Source organism: Papilio machaon, chromosome 16 (genome assembly GCF_912999745.1).
Source record: "Papilio machaon chromosome 16, ilPapMach1.1, whole genome shotgun sequence".
Classification (NCBI taxonomy): domain Eukaryota; kingdom Metazoa; phylum Arthropoda; class Insecta; order Lepidoptera; family Papilionidae; genus Papilio; species Papilio machaon.
The window spans coordinates 3,250,623-3,272,485 of NC_060001.1; the positions used below are offsets into that span (position 1 = coordinate 3,250,623).

The 21,863-nt window shown below is 31.6% G+C and overlaps 4 protein-coding genes across 5 annotated transcripts; 2 read left to right on the forward strand and 2 right to left on the reverse strand.

The window, feature by feature from the left end:
- The first annotated feature begins 4,937 nt into the window (after window positions 1–4,937).
- Window positions 4,938–8,967, forward strand: LOC106716678 (testis-specific serine/threonine-protein kinase 3). Its single transcript, XM_014510245.2, has 6 exons — window positions 4,938–5,243; window positions 5,937–6,106; window positions 6,431–6,580; window positions 6,789–7,062; window positions 8,023–8,199; window positions 8,855–8,967. The coding sequence occupies exons 1-6, from the start codon at window positions 5,067–5,069 to the stop codon at window positions 8,939–8,941; spliced, it is 1,035 nt and encodes a 344-aa protein (XP_014365731.2). The 5' UTR covers window positions 4,938–5,066; the 3' UTR covers window positions 8,942–8,967.
- Window positions 8,968–9,529: 562 nt separating this feature from the next.
- LOC106716722 (ribonuclease kappa-like) lies at window positions 9,530–10,691 on the reverse strand. Its single transcript, XM_014510287.2, has 3 exons — window positions 10,572–10,691; window positions 9,798–9,914; window positions 9,530–9,708 (listed from the first exon to the last, which is right to left on the reverse strand). The coding sequence occupies exons 1-3, from the start codon at window positions 10,635–10,637 to the stop codon at window positions 9,553–9,555; spliced, it is 339 nt and encodes a 112-aa protein (XP_014365773.1). The 5' UTR covers window positions 10,638–10,691; the 3' UTR covers window positions 9,530–9,552.
- A 1,090-nt stretch (window positions 10,692–11,781) lies between these two features.
- On the reverse strand, window positions 11,782–12,729 carry LOC106716662 (ribonuclease kappa-like). The gene is made up of 3 exons (XM_014510223.2): window positions 12,579–12,729; window positions 12,383–12,508; window positions 11,782–11,953 (listed from the first exon to the last, which is right to left on the reverse strand). Exons 1-3 carry the CDS (start codon window positions 12,651–12,653, stop codon window positions 11,852–11,854), a joined length of 303 nt encoding a protein of 100 aa, XP_014365709.1. The 5' UTR covers window positions 12,654–12,729; the 3' UTR covers window positions 11,782–11,851.
- Window positions 12,730–13,113: 384 nt separating this feature from the next.
- Window positions 13,114–18,890, forward strand: LOC106716549 (pleckstrin homology domain-containing family F member 2). Of its 2 annotated transcripts, XM_014510078.2 has the most exons (9): window positions 13,114–13,198; window positions 13,394–13,458; window positions 13,763–13,964; window positions 15,277–15,402; window positions 15,570–15,676; window positions 15,959–16,136; window positions 16,714–16,817; window positions 17,819–17,894; window positions 18,701–18,779. In XM_014510078.2, exons 1-8 carry the CDS (start codon window positions 13,183–13,185, stop codon window positions 17,876–17,878), a joined length of 858 nt encoding a protein of 285 aa, XP_014365564.2. In that variant the 5' UTR covers window positions 13,114–13,182; the 3' UTR covers window positions 17,879–17,894; window positions 18,701–18,779. The 2 variants fall into 2 exon arrangements, with proteins under 2 accessions (XP_014365564.2, XP_014365563.2); XM_014510077.2 differs by lacking the exon at window positions 17,819–17,894 and having other exon boundaries at window positions 18,701–18,890.
- Window positions 18,891–21,863: the final 2,973 nt, after the last annotated feature.

Here is a 21,863-nt window from a genome sequence, read left to right on the forward strand (position 1 = left end):
TTATATGTTTAACAATTAACATTTTTCAAAATAAGTGATTACAAAATCGAGTCAAACTTCAAAATGGAAATTCAAACTTAACAATAACAATCACTTAAAAGCCTGTCTCGATTTGAAGGCCTCAATAAAGTCCGCATTTACAAAGCGACCGCAAGGAAAGCATTATGCATTTTCTTTAGATCGCAATAAGTGAATGTGAAACTTTATACTCAAACTTTAGAGATGCAATTGGTTACTTGCGAGGGGCTAACTTTCCTCAATTCGTCATAACAAATGTGGAAAAGAAAATAAACAACGAGGACGATGGATATGTCTAGTTTTATTTTTCGAATTCCAACTCCTGGGACGACTAGCATTGTTATATTTCGAATGAATAAGTTGTTTACTGCAGACTTTTTTGCAATTTCATTATTGGGACAGCTATAATGTGTAGGTTAGTCTATAGCTTTTCTAAACAAGTGAATGCGGAGAACACACGAAATGACCTTTCTAAAATTCAGCGAATAACAAAAGGGACGCCGGTATTACCGTCCCTTGTCTTTTTACCTGTTGTTTCGTGTTTTAAGTGGAATGTAACGTCCAAGTTATTTTCATTACGAGGTGACGTTGCTGAATATTATAAACATTGTCAAACAAAAACATGGTTTTTAATGAAACAACAGTACGAAAACATACCGTTATCGCTGAAAATTGTCAATCCTAAGGATTTGTCACATTTGTTGATAAAAATACGACAAACTTGCTACGTTAAGTGTCTTTAAAGTGAAAATTAAGTTTAAAGAGCTTGGATGTACGGAATATTTCCAGATTAGTTGAAAAAAGTACAGAATATATTATTGAAAGAAACAATAAGTTAAAATGTATTACTTATGTAGCACACTTAGCGACCGCTACGTGCTTGCCGCGTGCCAGTATGCAGTTATTCGCAGTTGGCACCATATCTGGAACGGCTTGATCCTTAATTCAATTAATATGCCGATGAAATGCAATGAATGGCTCGAATATAAATGAATACACACATAACACAGTCGCTACGTAGGTACATATCGAAATAAGGTTTGAAATCGTAATTTTTTAAAGAAATTCCATGTGCAAAAAAATAGACCGTGGCCTGACTTTTCTGGGTTTATCTTAGCAAACGAATCGAGTACCTCAGATTCTGAAATGCCATAAGCTAAGCAGAAGATGTCCCTCTTAGGTTCGAAAACTAAACAAGCAACATCCTTCTCATCCTCTAGGTGGCATAGGGCAATATGGTCAAGCGCATTCAATTCAATATTTTAAAGTTAAAAAAACCAGCACTCGTATTTTGATAACAACCTCTCTTCCATTCGTCTGACATAATTTTTTAAACAATCTACGCTCCTGGTGTAGATAAGTTACGAGCTGTTTGCATTTTTACCGTGAGAATGAAAGGTAATGAAATGAGCAATGCATTCCATGTCAGCGTCAGAGATAATTCTTGTTTACCTGAGGTGACGTTTACCGACCGCATAAAAATTTCTCTCCCCTAGCTTGTTGTTGAATAAATTTGCATTTTTAATTATAGATTTTTTCCTACTTAAAATCGATTATTTTTTTTGATATAATATATTTTGTTTATGTTTCAACAAAAGCATAATATGAAACAATAGAACGTAATTACACTGAAAGTTACGATATAGCTAATTTGGCAATGGGCTTGGACAGATAAATGGCGAACACATCTTTGTTGTAATAATCTAAAATCTAAACCTATGAAAAAAATCCTATGTTAAGTGATATTATTATTGACAGTAATTGTATGCGCTATTAGAAATCTAACGATGTCAAACGATTCCATTCATTCAAATAACTAATAAATAAAAACCACCTAACGCTTAGATTTACCATCTATTAAGTTTTAAAGTAGTTTTAAGTTTAAACTACGCTATCATTTACTTATGTTAACAAGAGAGTCCAAAAATAAAATTTGTAAGTTGTAGGGGACATTGTAACTCGGCTCGGCAGACACGTAGGATGCGTTTGGTGCAGTGCGCAAGTTTGTGCAGACATTATTCACTAGCGCCGACCAGCCGCGTCGGCCACACAACCCTTTGCCGTTCAACCAAAATGAAAAGTTGAGCCTTTCCGCTATTATTTTGTTGGCAAATTAATACTGCAAATATTTCTAAGTAAAATTATTTTAACATTAGTTTTTATTTCAAAAAACTTTACAATGTAGAGTTAATAATTCTCTTTTGTTTATTAATATCTTATGCTCTTGAACTGCTAATATCTAACTTTAGGGTTTAATGTTTAAGCTTTTCTCTTACCACGGATTTTCAACAGTGTGCTGATTTCTCAGTATTCTCAGAATCAATCAACGGCCCTTAGGATTAATAAAAAACAAATATAATGCATGGTATGCTGGCCTTATGCTGTATTCGTGAAATCCGAAAAAAAAATCGTAGTCGAATGTTTACGATAAATTACATAGTTGGTTTCGTAAATCATAAGATTTCTAATTCGATTCCTAAAAGGCTTATAAAAGATGCTTTTGATATTTAGAATTCAAATTAAATAGTGCAATTTAATCCTTTCGTATTTAAATCAAAATATAGAAATCATTATAGGATAAGATATATGACAATGTTTTGGCACAATGTCTATTTATTTAATACATAAAAGTATTTTTTGCGAATGTACTGTTCATTATTTGAGCGAAGGTAAATTTGAAAATTATAGTGCAGGGACCGTACGTGCGTAGGTTTGGTGCACTGCGCAAGTTCTGCTCAGCATTATTTACGAGTGACTGTCTGTAAAAGCCGACTTGAATTGGCTAACATGAGACATCCACATTGTCTGGTTTCGATGTGTATAACATTCGTGATTATGACAACTTATAATTTTTTTTTTAAATAAAGCTCAAGTATATATTTTCTTTATAAAAAACAGTGAAGTATTGAAAACAATTTGCTTATTTTGCTTGCAACTAATTCGAAATAAGCTCCAAACTTGTGCTATGGCGTGGGTTCACAACAAAACTAGAAAGGCGGGATTTTAGCCCATGTAACCGTATTCTTAACCATTAGGCTGTAACAAGTCAACCAATTTCTAAAAAAAAACTGTTATTCACCAAGCATTTCAATCATTTTTTTTCCTACGGCAGGTTACTGTCAGATTACGTGCAAACACTTGCAACACCGGGTTGACTTTTAACGGTAAGTTTTAACAAGTTATAATGTCTTTATGTATTTGTGTTTGTATGTAAGTTTCATTGAGACAATGCGTAGCTTAAATAACTGAACCAATTTTGAAAAGCAAGGTGTCATATGATTAGTATTTTTTCTCTTAGCACCATGGGTTAGTCAGGATTTTATAACTTTTTAATTAACAAATAGTTTTGTTTTTAAAGCATTCTAAATATTTTTTTATGAATAGTGATTAATCATAATTTAAATTGACAGATATTCCATAAACTAGGGTTTTATGGAATTTAGTATGTACATTATAATTCAATAGTAATTGAATTTTGATCTATTCTAAAATCAATTGTTACTATTTTTGTAGAGATTTAAATAAAAATTAAATTAAATCTAACTCTTAATCTTGTTTATTTATTTGTTAGTTTATTTTATTTTCTAATGTTCCCCTCATTTTCCTTAATTATTTCTTTTATCATGAACCTTCTCCTAGAGAATCGGCTCAATAATTTTTTTTTCATCTGTTCACATGGGATATGATGACCAACGGAAATAGATGTTTATTTTTATACACTTATACTTATTGCTAATTAAAAAAAAAAACAGTTTTAATTTGACACTTTCAATCATGAACATCTACTCCACAGCCTAAACAAGTGACCTGCTAAACAAATGGAATCACTATGGTGTACCCAAATTTTAATATGATTTTCTAGTATAAGAGATCTATATATTCTGTAGAAAGAAAATATAATCAAACATCTACAACTGCCCTTAAATTAAAAAAAAAAACTCCATTTAGATTTATTTTGAAGACATTAGAAAATCCATATCAAATATTTATAGGGATTTAAATGCAAAATTTTTTTATTTAAATTGTAAACAGAGAAACATTTTTTGAAATTTAATCTAAAATAACTAAAAAAACAAGATCTATAGGTATCATAAATGCTCATGCATAAACGTAACAAAGCTTTGGCAAAAAGAACATTTTTGATAAATACCATATGAGTATAACATGCACAGCACGAATTACATACTTTTATATTTCTGCAGTCCGTTGATTATGTTTAAGAGATTAAAACTTTAATACTTCTTAAAGCACTTGAACACTAGAGTTAAGATACACAAATTGCAACTGAATGTTCACGGAAGACACCGTATATATCGTAGAATATATTAACAGTTGTATAATTAAAACTACAAAAGATATCAACAACCATAAAATAACTTTTCAGTCATTAAATTTCAAATATATATTTTTGTTTTTGTTATGCTGCCACCATATTGTCTTTTGCTTGCCGCTTTTGACATCTGTCAGCTGTTACGATTCATTTTACGAATAATTAGTAACCATTCGAAACTTAAATAATCTTAACATTTATAAACCAAATTTTATGAAATTAATGTACAATTTTCATTTTCGTGAAGCCAAAAAAAATCGCTAGTTTACCATAAAAGTTACTTATGTTACGAAAATATGAATTGGTGTACTTAAAATTCAATCACTTTTAGAAACGAATCAAAAACGCCTTATCCATTTAAAGAATACTTTTAAGTTACTAGGTACCGTGTTGAAAATAATAAAGAAATCTCTAGGACGAATCAAGACAAACCTACCTCTTATTATAAATTCTTCGCAGTATTTATTAACAACATACTCCTTTTGTCAATGTTACATAATTCTAATACTGCCTGTTAAGTTTTGTATCTGAATTGTAATCCTAAATATTTAGAAAAATATGTTTACGTCAATCATAATAACACCTTTTAAGAAAAAAAACGTCATCATGAATCTGTTTTGGAAAAAAAATACATGAAAAATAAATATTATGTGGCTAAATTATCTATAATGTGACTTCAAGAAAGGTTTATCAAAACTTATAAAATTACTTCTGTGATATGCCAGGGCCCGATGTTAGAGCGGATAAAAATGTACTGGGCGAGATGTCTACAGAGCCTACAGCGACCGTACATAGTGGGGTCGAGGCCAAAGCTGACAGAAAATTAACAGTATTGGAGACTCATGGATATGTGTTAGGAAGAACCATAGGTTCTGGATCGTATGCAACAGTTAAGGTAACCGCCAGATTTGTAACTTGCGAGATTCGTACATTTAAAATTTACATTAACAGCAGCTAACATAACGACTTGTATGCTACACAGTTTGTGTAATAATTCTGCTATTAATAAGTAAATTCAACGAGTATTAATTTCATCATCATCATCATTATCAGCCTGGATTTGTCCACTGCTGGACGTAGGCCTTCCCCATCGATTGTCACAATGCCCGGTCGTAATTTAATGAGACGAAATTACCTCTCGTTTAATTTCAATAAGTTTTGAAAATTCCGCAATTTTTATTAGATAGGAATTTTAATTCCTGCATTCTCATTGCAATAGCCGATCGCGTGTTCTCGAGGTAGATAGGTAGAATAGAAGCAGACGACAATATCCTATTAGAATTAAGAGTCACGCTCGTGCTAATTATGTAAAACGCGTCGTCTAGATGAGGGAAGTAACATACTTTCACGAAATACCAGCGTGGTATACAACGGCATTGTTGCTTTGATTGCTTTAATCAGAAATAAGAACCAAAATAAATCAAAGAAATGAAAAAAATATTTCTCTAAATTGAGATCGTGAAGGATTGTGGGTAATAGCTAAATGCTTCAGGTTCGAACCCAATTTATATAAATTTCAAATTCTTACATATGGGTAACTGATAAAGGAACTAAGCGGGTGAAGCAAATAAAGTTATTGATATCGCAGGTAGCATCAAGCGACAGACACAATTGCCAAGTGGCAATAAAAATAATAAGCAAGTTCCAAGCACCCGGCGACTACCTGAAAAAGTTTCTGCCAAGAGAAATAGAAGTTGTGAAAGGCTTAAAGCATGAAAATTTAATACGTTTCCTACAAGCAATCGAAACTACTCACAGGTTGAGAACTTTTATTCTTTACAAACGTAATAATAGAAGTCGCAGTAGTAATGCGTACTTGACTTAGTAGTTTCTGCGGCAAGGAAACTTAACCGTACCATTTTACGAAACCACTTTAATATTTATCTTATTTCATTTACAATAACGTAGCAGCTGATTAAGTATTTAATAATTTAAAAGCAATTGCGCGGATAAATGATTACAGACGTAGGAAATACCTAAGTACCAAAAATACTTGAACTCTTTAAAGCCTTTTTAAATCAAAAAGAAACAAAAAGCTGTTCATAATAATACCTACTCACCTTAACTGGGTGTACTGTTTAGAGTGTACATTGTAATGGAGTATGCTGAGAACGGAAGTCTACTGGACATCATACGGAAGGATCAGCACATCGACGAAGTCCGCGGCCGACGATGGTTTCGCCAGCTGGTGGAGGCTGTAGATTATTGCCACGATAGAGGTGTTGTTCATCGGTCTGTATCAAATTTATTACGGGTAATGCAATAACTATGGGATCTGTTTTAGAATGACAGAATTCAAAATTATGTAGATTCTAAACGAAAATTCCGTAAGTAGTGTTCATATCTAGAAATTAGAGGAGAACTGTCAACAGAATAACTTGATGTAGTCGTACTTATTGTAATAAATTTCTAGCGTCTCTAAAAGTTAATCTAACCACAGGGACATAAAATGTGAAAATCTCCTAATGGATCACGGCCTGAATATCAAATTGTCAGACTTTGGTTTCGCACGAGGTCACATGAAGCCGAAGAATGGAGTGTACGCTTTGAGTGAAACCTTCTGTGGCAGTTATGCTTATGCCTCCCCAGAGATACTCAAAGGAGTTCCATATAGACCACAAGATTCTGATATCTGGAGTATGGGAGTTGTGCTCTACGCTATTGTCTACGGACGTCTGCCTTTCGATGATACTAATTATACGCAACTTCTTAAGGTTAGTTGTTATTTGCTTATTCATTCTTATTATTTTTATCGTTTTTACAGCACATAGTGGTAATTTTAGGCTACTTATGCCTTATCAAGGCCCGTCCAAGTCTATAGACTCAAATATCTAGACTAAATATGACTCGACTAAATATATGAACTATTACGTCTTTTTTCGGCTTTAAATGTTCTTCTAAGCCTTTCTATTACTTTATCGTATTAGTAATTTTATATTATTACAATAGTTGTTACAAGTTCACGGAATCATTCGTTACAACACAACGAATGTAATTTAAAGAACATTGTGGCAATTTGAAAGGCGTAACCCTCATGTATTAAGTACTTTTTAACGAGCGGTACTTGTATACGTTATGTGTTTACTTCGTTTACCATTAAGTAAAATTTGCATGAACCTGGAACCAATCTTTCAATGCCTCTGTCCTTAATTTAATTTTGTTTTATTGTCGTTTTGCAAACTAACGTAATTGAAATTCCTCACATACAAATCATTGAGTGACTTCACTAACTTCACCCGTAATACGCATACCATAGTATTAACGTTTTAGTTTGTTTCAAGTAAATAACCAATAGTTAAATATTTAAACTGCACTTATGTTTGTCTCTCGTTATTTACGACATTTAAATTCCAACATGCTCATAATGACACAAATTAAAGGACACGTAGATGGATAAATATCCATCAGCCATCAGCCTTTATTCACTCGCTAAGAAAAAATTCATCTGGATGGTTTAAAAGCTATGAAAAAGATAGAATTTCCAAATGAAATAAAAAAACTCAATTGTTTGTCAAACCCGTTGTTTTAAAGTGATTTTTTACTTTTTCACATACAACACGGCGGATTTTTTAACCTGGCGATTTTTTTTACTCTAGTAACTCGAGACTATAGTCACATAACTAGTTTTGTTTTTTGTCATTCAAAGAGATTTACTTTTATTGAATTGCTTACAGCAGGTGCAAAACAAAGTATCATTCCCGAGGGAACCAAAAGTGTCAGCCGATTGTCGCAAATTGATCACAAGAATCCTCTCGCCGCTCAAAGTTCGCGTCAAGATCCCACAGATACTCGCTGACCCCTGGCTGAATCCCAATCAACCAGCCAAAGTTGATGAAAGTGAAGCACCACAGGTTAATGTTGTATTTTGTACCCCATAAGTTATTACAGTCGTAATGAAATATTCATAAACAAATTTTATATTTCTCATAAAAAATACAAATGACATATGACCTTTCGGAAGTGGTCACCGACGGATAACATAACGTTTATGTATCACCTAATTTTATTCAAATAAATCATAACTTAAGATGCATCGATAATTACTTCATCCAGGGCCAGGGCATAGCGAGGACCGCTTTCTTACTCCTCTTGTCTATGCCCGACTTCCAGTATTTAAATAATCATCATCAGCTCACTATAAGTCCCCACTGAGGGGCTCGGAGCCTACCCTAAGTCAGGGGTGACTAGGCCATAGTCAACCACGCTAGCCAAGTGCGGGTTGACTTCACACATATCATTGAATTTCTTCTCAGATATGTGCAAGTTGCATCACGACGTAAGAACGTCGGATAAATGTGCATATGTAAATCGAAACTCGAAAAACACATTGGCACGTAGCGGTTTTCGAACCTAGGACCTGCAGATTGCAAGTCAAATGCTTAACTTCTGAGCTACCGACGCTTTTTAAGTAATATGTTTTGTATATTTCTTACTTCTTGAATATGTAGTAGGTTATCTTATAATAAATTTTGTATTCAAAAATTTCAATGGATTTAAATTCCGCAGGAAAACGCACATTCCAGTAAAGATGAAATAAAAAGTGTAAATATTGGCACTGTAACTTACGACAGACATTTGGAAGAAGTAAAGTAATCTACAGTATAAAAAGTTAAAAACAAGGGCAAAAACTATAAAAAGTATTAAAAATATACGTATAATTTTATATTCAACGGACTATTGACTTTTATTTTCCAACAAATTATTCTCGATTTTTACTTTGGGTTGCTACTGACAAAATAAAAAGAAAAAAATCATGAAATAATATCGCATCCCTAGATGAAGGTTCCGGTACTCAAAAAAAATGTATATCAGAATTGGCGAAAAAATTATTTTTGAAAGATTAGCTTTGCCCGCGAATCCGTCTGCGCGTAATAGAAAAAAACTTAATAAGTAGCCTATGTGATTATGTGTAGTACAAATTTCATCGAGATCCGTTAAACCGTTCTAAAGATACATCCATCAATCCAAACATTCGCAATTGTAATATTAGTAAGATTGACCATTAAAAGATTGTTTTAAACGTTTGGCAGTATTGTTACATGACTTATATCGCCGTGTAGGTAGGTAATAAGATTTTTTCAAATTAAAGGAGTCATCTAGATATGTAGTATCTATCATCTAAAAAAGCAATATTTGATAAATTATTTTATTAAAAAAATATTACAACTTATTATCGTCTTCATATAATATTTGAATATCCATTCTTAAATAACCTTGGACTTATTTTCACAATACCACTCGTCATCGTCGGATTTCTTTCTTTGCATTAGTTCTTTACGTTGTGCTTGGTGCATGCAGAGCCAGGATAACAGAATCATTACAACGTAAATTCCAGCAGCGATCAAGCAGTTTAAACCCACCTTAAATAAATAATATAAATATTTCATTATGTAGTTAAAATATTCTTTGCTATATCTCAACTCCACTATTCGGATTTTTATTTTCATACCAAACTGTAATTTTCTTGAGTTTTTTTAATAAAGTCGTCATAGTCAACATATTCTTCTGCCTCGACATCTTCTAACAACGTAATGCATTCTATCTTATACAGTATTCCCATTAAAATCTGTAATAAGTAATAACGAATAATCAGGGAATAATTGGTGTTACAATAAATTGTGAGATTTTTGATAATAACATTCACACAATAACTGTTGCTAATTAAGTAGCAATCATTATGGATTGAATATGTAACAATCGAGTATTGAAAAAATATTGGTAAGCCTCATTCTATCGGTTCATCTCGGAGGTTATAGTCAGCAGTTTATCTACAACTCTTCAGTGACAATCTTTACAACAGTTTTTTTTTAGACTAGTGCGTATATTCGAACTACAGTAAAACCAGTTTAAAACGATTTTTCAAGGACCCAACCAAAAACGCATATTACGCGAGAAACCGTATAAAGCGGGTTCTCCTGTATATAGCGGCTTGTGAATAGCTGCGAGCGCAAGTCTGCTCAGGTAGAGACCAGGCGCTGTTGAAAGAAGGCGTACCCACCCACCCACGCATCTTTACGTCCCGACCAAACCGAAAATTCTATTTATCGCAGCTTCAAGTGCGATATTTCAAGGCATATATATTGAAAAGAACTATATCATAGATCATGGAATAGCTCTACTTTATTTATCGTAAAGAAGTAGTCGCTTCGCACTAAGTGAGCTGCAATCTCCAGAGGAATACGGACAAGTATCAAATTTGTGTTTTTAGTAAAAATTAAAATACCAGCTGGACAACTCCCCAAGCACTTATTAACATACAGCACAAACCACAGTTATATAACATACTCATTGCGGAAAAATTTCAGTTATTTGAAATGAAGAAATAACTGACAATGCACGGTGAAACAACTTTGACATTTAAATCTTCAAAATTGTCATACAAGTGACATCTAAGGTATTGGGTTTGTCAAAAATGTGTTTGAATAAGTTTAAATATAATTTTTATGTCTTTTCAAGCCTGACCCCTATATATATGTATAGGTCATTGCTTGAAAATGACAGCTTTTACATCAACTTATACACTTGATTATACTGTCGGTTAATTCTATCTTTATAGTTCAACTGCTCGCCACCGCTACGAAGTCATTTTGGCGCTTACTATAAAAAAAAATATTTAATAGCCATAAAATACCACCGCTTAAAAGATGTCCAGTCAGTGCTTTACTATAAAAGGTATAGGTGTGACGTCATAACTCAAATGGGCAATAAAGTTGTGGTCATATCCCCTACTGCCTACAATGGCGGATCAGACATCCTTTTCCTGTCTGGCTGAAATAATCTATTCTTCCTCTTTCTTGACTAAAGCAATAACTGTTAAACACCTTGAATTGATACATCATGTGGATCAAACAAGATAGAGTTAATTCCATTTACATTTCATTATTTTCTTATCCTTCTCTACTATTAGTCTTGACGAACTGATCGTCTCAAAACTAATTCTAGTAAATTACTTTACTAGGTTGTATTGAAAAGAATGAAAAAGTTTAAAATTATTATATTTTACATAAATTACAACAGAGGAAAATTAATAAATAACAAATAAAACATTATTAAATTTACTTGAAAGAAATACTATATATTCATTTTACAATGCTCCTACAATAATAATTATTTTATGTACATATTTGATATTTGATCACCTTTAATCAATAATACTCAACATTACCGGTTTTCTTAACTTGCAACTACGCAATTACAATCCATATATTTTTTTACAAAGCAAATTCAAAATGTGTTTATACTTTTTAAAAGTTTGAAGAAAGTGTAACAAGTTTGATTCCTACATATTCACAAAGTAATCATAATTATTTTTAAAAACACTTTGCAAAGTTACAATAAACTCTTATAACATAATCATTATGTTTCAGAAAAGAACAAGCTAGATATTAACATTTTAAAGTTCTTAAATCTGTTTGACATGATTCAAACAAAATTTATAGTAAATGGAATGGAACTAATAAATAGTAACAACATGTACCTAGAATAAAGTACAATTGTTGCGCATTACATGCTAACAGAAGAACGGTTGTTCATCCAGAACTGATGGCCTGATATTACCAATGTAATCACATAGAGAAGGGCCGCAATCCAACAGTTGTAAGAGTTCTGAAAAAAACAAATTCATAAAATGTAATTAATTGACATAAATGTTGCTGAATCACTGAATGTGAAAATAAAAACAGTGAAAAAAAAATAAGTAGAAGGACAAAGGTGTAAAACAGAGTAATTTTAATTTAAATTACACCAAACTTATTTTATTACTTTTAACACACATAAATGTTAATAGTCAGTAAAATTGCTGCCAGTTTACAAGATTATTATCTTCAAAAGTACTATTAATGTGTCTTTTATACATTAGTAGTAAAGTAGTTGTAGTAATTAAACCTCATAAGTTTCAGTATGAACATTAATATAATTTTGATATTGTTCCAAAAACGGTAAAATTACATAGTAACTAGATGCCCTCTTTTAATTGACTCATAATTAAACCTTGAAGGTTTATTTTAGCCTAATAAGAACAATTCGTATACTCACTCTTTGATATCCTACTTCAACTGCATGAATAAATGCATCTACAGTGTGGTGGCCGCTTTCTTCTTCAAGGGGAAGATCTTCTAGAAGAGCTACAGCTTCTATGTAATAGAAGACTCCCATCAGAGTCTGTAATAAAAGATTTACATTATCGTGATTGAAGATTGTGACCTTACCGAAAATAACTCGTCGAACTTACCAGTTGGATGATTCCCCAGACACTCAATATCAATCCGCACAATGATAACTTAGGACCACAAATTTTACAGGCCATTTTGGGGTGTTTTTACTAAAATTACGTACAATAAATTCTAAGATATCGACCACCGCCTGTCAGCAGGTGTCAAAAATCACACTTAAAATGAATGCTCACATGATTTGTATTTGTCTATGGTGGAAAATATCTTTTAAATTTTTTTTCCACCCTTGTTTTGTAATTTTCTGAAAACATCGTTTTTCAATGGATTTTTATAGTGTCGTATCGAAAATTATATTTAAAATTTTTAAATGTAGGTAATAACTTTCAGGGTAAAGATTTAATACATATATGAATAAGTTTGAATATAGTTATCTAAAATATAAACGCTTATTTTTTTTGTAGTATTAGATTATCGCAACTTTACTTCCACTTTTAGATTTTTTTCAAAATGAGTGACATAGTTGAAAAACTTTTATTCAAATAATTAATTTTTACTACCATAATAGTAACTTAAAATTTCCGATGGCAATGATTTTAGAGAATGACAAATTTTTCTCTGTCGTTTCGTGTCTAGTGTCTACCGAATCGAAAATAAATTTCTATAATGGTGGATCGTTTAGGTAGGCTATTATCTAAATTATTCAACATAAGTGGTGAAAATATCCTATTGTAACTGAGTATGTGACTGTGTATTTATATAAAACCTAAATTAACAAGTGCTAGTTCCTATTGTTTGTTCATTCAGTCACTTTCCTTTGACGTCAAACTTTGATACTTTACCGCAATATAGAGCGATTATTATTTTCTTCTTGCAGTAAATAGCGAAGCAAATGCCAGACGAATTGCAATGGTGGAGAATTGCTTCGGCAGTTCTGGTCAGGTAAATCCATGTTATGTTATCTAAATAAAAACTACAATGTATGGTATAGTAGTTTTATCAGCCGACAAACATGGGAAGATAAGTCAACTATACCTACATTCAATGCGTTTGACCGAAGTGATATCTCATATTTATCAGAGATGTGAATATTTTTTTATTGTAAGCTTGTTAATAAGTTTTTAAATTTATTTGAAATTTCTGGTTTCAAAATATTATTGTCTCTAAAATATAAACATGATACAATTGTGGATGATATTAATATTACAATATTTCTATTGAAAGTTCAATCTCAGTATATTTTCAGCCTCTGGCAGAACAAGGAAGGGTCTTGGTGGGAGAAGGGGTCCTGACAAAAATGTGCCGCAAGAAGCCAAAAGCCCGTCAATTTTTTCTCTTCAATGACATCTTAGTATATGGCAACATAGTCATAAATAAGAAAAAGTATAATAAGCAACACGTTATTCCACTCGAGGAAGTGAAGCTGGAGTCACTTAAAGATGAAGGACGTAAGTTTTATAAAAATCTATTTAACGAAAATATAAATTAAGCTGTCTAATTAAAGAAGCTCTTCACAAGTTCCAACCAAAGTGTATCTTGTTTCTTGAAAAATAAGGATGCCTATACAGTGAAATGGAACTGAGCTGTGAAAGAGTTCTGCAAATAAGGTTTATGTCCAATAGTGGAAATCCTTTTTCTGACTTAATAGTCAAATATGATGATAAAATTAGATGTTAATTTTTTATATTTGAGTTCTGGACTTAGGTGAGTAAGTTTAGGTGTTTTCAAAAATACCTATAAATTGGTAACAGTTTTATGAATATTAATAAATTAAGCAAAATTTGTGCCTTCAAATTATTAAAAAACAAAATTTTCATTAATAAACTAGTTAAATACATTGTAACTTTAAAACAATGGGAAAATTTTTGATTTCTTTATGATTCATTTGAGTCACATATCAATATTTATTTATAAAATCAATGAGTCAACAATGTTATGACACATTCCTATAGTTTTATCATCTCTGCAACTTATTAATAATACAGTCAAAATCTGTTATAACGACATCGAAGGGACTACTCATATTGAGTCGTAAAAACCGATAGTTGTAACAACCGGTGACAGGTATTAATAGGAAAGATATGTATATAACATTCAGCCAGGACCTTTGATTTTGGTCAATTTAACCGGTATGTTGTTCTAAACGATGTCGCCATAAACGGTTTTGACTGTATTCATAAAATACAACAGAATTATTAGAAGTTTAAATTTCATTTTCATATTGAAAGGGTAAATGCAAGCATAAAAGTAAAATTTCAGTATTATGTAAAATGGCATTCTGTAGAACTCATGTACAGTCAGCTGCATAAATAGTATGGAAGTGTGGAAGATCTTTATCATATCTTACTAATATTATAAATACAAATGTTTAGATGGATGGATGTTTGGTTGAAGGTATCTCCAGAAAGGCTCAATGGTGATGAAATTCGTCTTAGATGTAGATCATGGTCTGGAACAGTGTTTCCCAAAGTGGGCGATAACGCCCCCTTGGGGGCGTTTGAAACCTAGGAAGGGGCGATAAGGGCCCCAAAAATGGGGGGCATTGAAATTAATTAAAGTAATGAAATTGTGGTTTTTAAGTTTTATTTCTGAATAAAAATTAGGAGGCTCTTAAATATAATTGATTTTCAAAGGGGGCAGTGAAAGAAATAAGTTTGACAATCACTGGTCTGGAAGAACACATAGGCTTACTTATTATCTTTTTTTTATTCCGTGCAGACGGAGTCGCGGGCAACAGCTAATTAAGCAATATATTTTCAGAATATCGCAATGGCTGGTTGATACGCACTGCCTCCAAGTCATTTGCGGTATATGCTGCAACAGCCACAGAGAAAGAAGAGTGGATGGCTCACATAGAGAAATGCATAGAAGATTTATTAAGGAAAAGTAAGTGAATCATTTCAATCTGTAAAGTAGTTGAGTAACTTCAAATCAATCAAATTTTAAAAAAGTAGTGTTGTTAAACTGATATTTTTTAATTTTTTTCTAGTGTGTTCTATGTAATGTTTGACATATCTTAGAGATTCTCTTTTATTGTATTCTTTATGTCATAGGTGGTAAGCAGCCGCCATCGGAGCACGCGGCGGTGTGGGTGCCGGACAACGAGGCCGCTATATGCATGCACTGTAAGAAGACACAGTTCACCGTCCTCAATAGGAGAGTGAGTTTTTGTTATTTACTAAATAAAATATCACACTTGGGACTAAAAACAAACTTACACCCCTTTATTTCGTAGATGGTGAGTCTTAAGCACTTCTTTAAATGCGATCTTTTCAAATTTCCTCCAATAAAGAAAGAGAAATCAAACTAACTAGGTGATATATACTAGGTCTATTCACTTAGGAGCGTAGGAGACCAGCCTCGCAGCTTTATATAGCTATTCGACCGAGTAGGTGGAATATTTGTCATAGTGTTATAATAAAGGTTTATGTACTCTCCGCAGCATCATTGCCGCAAGTGTGGTTCAGTGGTGTGCGGGCCGTGTTCTTCGAAGCGCTGGGTGCTCCGCGGGCAGAGTGACAAGCCGTTGCGCGTCTGCCTGCAGTGCTACGACGACTTGACACGTGAGCGAGCCCGTGTGCCACCACTAGCGCAGCCCCCCGTCGCACATGCAGCTGCAGGTATGATATTACTTATCAAAGTTTTCTTAGCAACACGGAACAGCACAAGTTGCTGCGCATGACACAATTTTAGGTGTACCAGGGCATGAAATATGGAGGAAGGGCACTGCGCAGCACGCAGCTCACTTTTAAGCTTTTAACCTTAAGCGATCAATAAGACTGAAATGGCTAATAATATCAGATATATTTTAATCTTCTAGTGATATTTTGTTATTAAGAAATTTTGTAAATGAAATAAAATGGTTTAGTAATCCACAGGTGAGTAGATTTTGCCTGCTACTTTATCTGCGCAGAATTAAAATAAAGGGCGATATGTATCTAATCTGTCACTCAAGACTATTTTTCATATCTATGCCAAATTTCAATAACATGAGTTGTACCGCTGCGGAGTTATCAAGTAAATATGTGAAACATTAGCCTGTGTTCAACTTCTATACTTTATTTTATCCAGATCCATGCAGCCGATCTGGAGATACTTTCTAACATCCATACATTCATCATAGATTTGCATTTAAAATTTAAATGTAGACTTTGTGATATAGCTTACCTTTGTTTCATAAATAATGTTTGTTATCAGTGAAATCTGCATTAGATACGACAGGCTCCGGCGGCGACTCCTCCGCGGACGACGACAGCGATGACGAGGACGAGCGCGCGCCCGCAGACCACAGCCACGACGAGGTCAGTCACACACACACACAACATGTCACACAACATGTCACACAACATACATACAAATAGTAACATGGTCCAGATTCGCGGAAATAATTAAATAAGTAAAAAAAAATTGTTCTATCACTAATCAAGACATCTGAAAAAAAGTAGTAACTAAAGGCAGATTAACTAAAAAAAAACCTGTCAAATTTCATCAAGATCCTTTGATCCGTTCCAGAGATACCTTCAAACATTTATCGATCCATCTAAATATTCGCATTTATAATATAAGTAAGATATGTAGTTGTTATAATTGATTAAGAATCTGATGTGATATTAGTTCGAGGTTAACTCGTGCATTAGGTATATTGTTCTATTCATCCAGACAGTACTCGGGGTGATACCTATACCAATGTAATAAAATAGTTTAAGTTATTTGCAATTGAATCTGAGAGATTGAATGAGAAATAAATAGATGCGAGAACTGATACATCCTGCCTGATATATCAGTTTTTGGTTAAAAAAAAAACTTTATTTACCATCTCGCTTTCTACTAAATATGTCATATAAAATGTTGTCTTATTTGTAAATGCTAGAATGTACATACAAAATTGTTATGAAAGATAATATCGTCTAATATCGTCTACAATACCATCTTCTAGATTGTTATCTATTTATCTATATATATAAAAGAAAGTCGTGTTAGTTACACTATTTATAACTCAAGATCGGTCGAACTGATTTAGCTGAAAATTGATGGGGAGGTAGCTTAGAACTAGGAGACGAATATAGGAACTTTTTTATCTTGTGTGCATTTTGTTTATTCCGCGCGGACGGAGTCGCGGGTAAAAGCTAGTAGTACATAAACAACTTAATTTAATACTGATTGCATTTAATATAATTTAAATGACTTTCATATAAGTCAGTCATCATAAACTAATTTAAAAAAAAGTGTGCTTCATAAACTAAAGTGCTCCTCACGATTTAAATATTCATTATATATCAAATGTATAATTATTTATTTCTAGGGATTTACAAGTTATAACGGTGTCAAAAATGGATTCACCAATAAAGTAACTACTGTATAATAGAAATTGTGACCGTGTAAGTCTTAAATGTTTGATCACACGCTTGTTTTACATTTCATGTGTGATTTTGTTTGTTTCACCTTTTTTATTATAAAGTGGATTTCCATTGCTGAAATATTTGTATGAATATATATTGTTGTCTCTAATCTTTTTAAAGAATATGAAAGGGATAACAATATGTTTTTGTATGACTCGGCAAGAAACCATAGTTTTACTATTGTTCATACATAGCTCAAGTTTTGTTCTCAAATAACCATTGTAAATATTAAAATGTAATTTTTGATAACATTTGATTTAGTTGTGTATAGTTTTTTTTTTATAACAATCTTAGTTTGAGGTATTTTTTTTTAATACTAATTTTTTAATAAAATATTACATTTTATCTATATTTCTCACTTTTTCATAGCAGTGTTATAAATTACATTTGCGTAATTGTTGTTGTTTAGTTTTAACATAGTTTTTTTAGTGTAACTTTTTTTTGAATGCAATTTAAAGATGACATTTCTTTAATAAGGTTTTTTTTCATATTCACTTAACATTTGTGTTGTTTGATTTAAATTAGTGATGTTCTTTTTTGTTTGTGATTTGTTTACGATTAAATATTTTAATTTAATTTTACTCCGCTCATAAAAAATATATTGCTGTTTTTATTTTACGTGTAACAAAAATATATAGATAAAGGTAAATTCATTCAGAACTAAATAGTTACAATATTTAGAAATTATTTGCTAGTTTTTTTTTTGTACGACACTTACTCAAAGTATTATTTGAACAAACAGAATAACTTCAGACATATTAATAAAGTATATTTCTATATTACAGCCAAAGTTCTATGGTGACGGGGAAAAGACTGAAGAGACCAACAATCATTCGTCCAAGGAAACAAAGTGAACGAGACCGAATGAACGAGATCATTCATAGGGTTCGTACATTATACATATGTATTAAATACATACAATTCCATACAATAAAACCTTATGTAAAACCATTGTACTGCATCTTGATTAATTATAAAGCGATTAACTGGTTTAGTATCAAAATATAGGTTATTTTTTTGACAAAGTTTAGGTTATTGGGAATCTTATTTTATGAAGATTTATTTGCAAATTTAATTTTCCTTTGTCATCCTTTTCTTTTATAGACGATAAATTATTGTAGTGTTGCATAAACTACATCTTTTATTAACCACTAAAATGGTAGTTTAAAGAAAACAAAGTTTATATTTTTTTGAAAAATATTAAGCATTAACCCTTACAAGACCATAAGATTTCCAAGACTAAATATGCCAACTATGTATTTTAGCTTCAACAGCTTAGCACAGTTTTTTTTATTCGTTCAGAAACACATTTGCTGCTTTGGACATACGTTTTATTTTGACATTAAGTAAAAAAAAAAACAATTAAATAATAATTGAACAATCAATAACGATTTTTATAGAAGGGAAAAATATTACCATTGAACGTGAAAGGGTTAAATGTATCTTATGAAAATAGCAATATAATTGATCAAGATGTAGTGAAACGGGTCCAATGTAGTCAAGTTTATAAACGGTCTCGAAAATAATTCACCAATATGGCCTTCAATATACATACATTAGATATAGAATACTCTATGGTCTGTTTGTTTTGAGAGAATTTATACTGAAAAAAAAAAATTACACCGTGTAACTCTGTCCACCCCATTAGTGTTAATAAACTTATAAAGGAACTTTCTAGAATGAACAGTCCATAGATTCGTTCAGTGATATATAAAGATGTTTTTTTTTTCTTAAATGTAAGTTATAATAAAGTTTTGTTCGGGACAGCTTTAAACACGCTCAAACAACAATAATATAACCGTCGGAGTCCACTGCTGTAATGTGTACAAAATAGTATATTACTCATCTAGGGAAAAAAGTAGGATTTTTTTTATAAGATGGCAAATGAGTAGCCATCTAATTCGCCAAAATAGCGAAGCGACATCCGCAATTGCAGATGCGTTACGTACCCTGAATCGACAGAATAGACCTACATAAAGTGAATATTTCCCCTTCTAAGTACAATTAACTTCTCCTTTCCATCTTTTCCTTACAAGGGTGGGAAGGAAAAATAATTAAATTAAGCCTCCGGTAAACACACTCGTTAGGCTTCACTTCCACTGGACGCCTATCTTATGTGTGATGGTGGTATTGCAACGGAGGAGCCGGATTCATGCAACAGATGTTGCTGCCTCTACCACTGTTAATGTCCTACTTTCTTCCCGTGGTCCATATTGGACTTTTTCACATCTGGATGAAAAATTAAACTCCCATCTTCAGTGTTATAAACACTTTGAAAAACATACAGTTGCTTGGTTACCGGAAGGTAAAGTGAGATAGGCGCTTGCGCATTATTCTATTGCCAGAGAGAATTGAGCACTGTCCCTCGTTTTTGACTTTCAATTCTTTCAGATGGAAAAATATATTCCAGATACCTTCATTAGAAAATGTAAATGTTTTTGTATGAGTTTTTAAGCAGTGGAAACCCACGGTGAGTTGATTTTTTGTAATTATTCATATTTATTTACACACTTCTCCTTAGATCCTGTATCGGTTCTAATATAATTTAACCATTCGTTTAATTTAATATGTCAGCATATTTTATATTTTTATGATTTAGTATATTTTATTATAAACTTAACAATAATTTTTAATTATTTGGATTGTTAAATTTTACAGATTCGTTTATAATTATTTACGTTATATCTACTTTGTCATACAACATGTTTGAGATCAAAAATTCATAATTATCGTATATCGTATCGTACATAAGTTTTAAAAAAAAAACAATTTTTTTTTTTAAACTTATGTACGATAAATTATAAGTGTTAATATGTCACAAATAAAACGAAAAACATTTTATTTGAATGAGTCAAAAAAGTTATTTTTTTTAAATTCATTCCATTGGAACTCAGCATTGAAAAATTTAAAAAAAGTTATCTACTAAGTAGTGTGTTATCAAATATTTATAAACGAATACTGTAAATGTATGTATATTAGAAATTTAGTTACTAAGAGGTGCATTGAAAAATTTGTTAAATTCCTTACAATTTAGGAACAATATTTTTTCTAAGTTATTTAAGTCGAAGAAACGTTACTTGTTTGAAGTGCGTTTGATTTGGTCGTTTATATATAAATATTTATAATCATTATGTAACTTTAGGGATAAATGTTAACATATATATTAAGACCTGTTTCTGTTAATTATCCAAAGTAATTGCTAAGCGAAATATTACAATATTGTTTCATTTTTCGGTTGACAAATATACAATATTTTTATAAACAAAATGCTTTGTTTAAATTTTTTACCTTTTTATCCATACTCTTTTCTTTCAATACGAAGCTTCTGACCTACGTAAGAACATGATAACAAACTCTACAATACAAAACAACCTTTTACTATTGTATATCCAGTTATATTCCAACATTCTATGTATCTCTCATTATTTAAGGGAATATATAACTATACATATACAATCCAATGGTAAAATGAAGGAGCACAGTTCGGTAATAAAAAAAAACAATTTTGATATATAACACTATTTTATATTCACACAATTTATCAAATAAAGCACATAAGACTATAATAACCTATGATAATTTTATATATTGCATTTGAAGAAATACAAAAAAACTATACATAATTCGTACATAATAGTGATAGAAATCAAAAGATATTTTCTAATACAAAATCTTCTCTTACTTTATGTTCTTGTATACTTATAATTAATGGACACTTATATGAGGATTAAAAATGTCTTGTTTTTGTAAATATTTTAAATTTTAAACGTATGATCTAGATTGTCTTATATTTGCATTCTTAAGTTATTCATTCTATAAAGCATGGATAAATTTGCTAAATGTATGCAATCACAGATCATGAGTTTTTTTTTCTTTAACTAACTATATTTATTAAAAATCTTAATCCAATTTCAAGTAAAATAGTAATTTAAATTTCGACAAAGATCT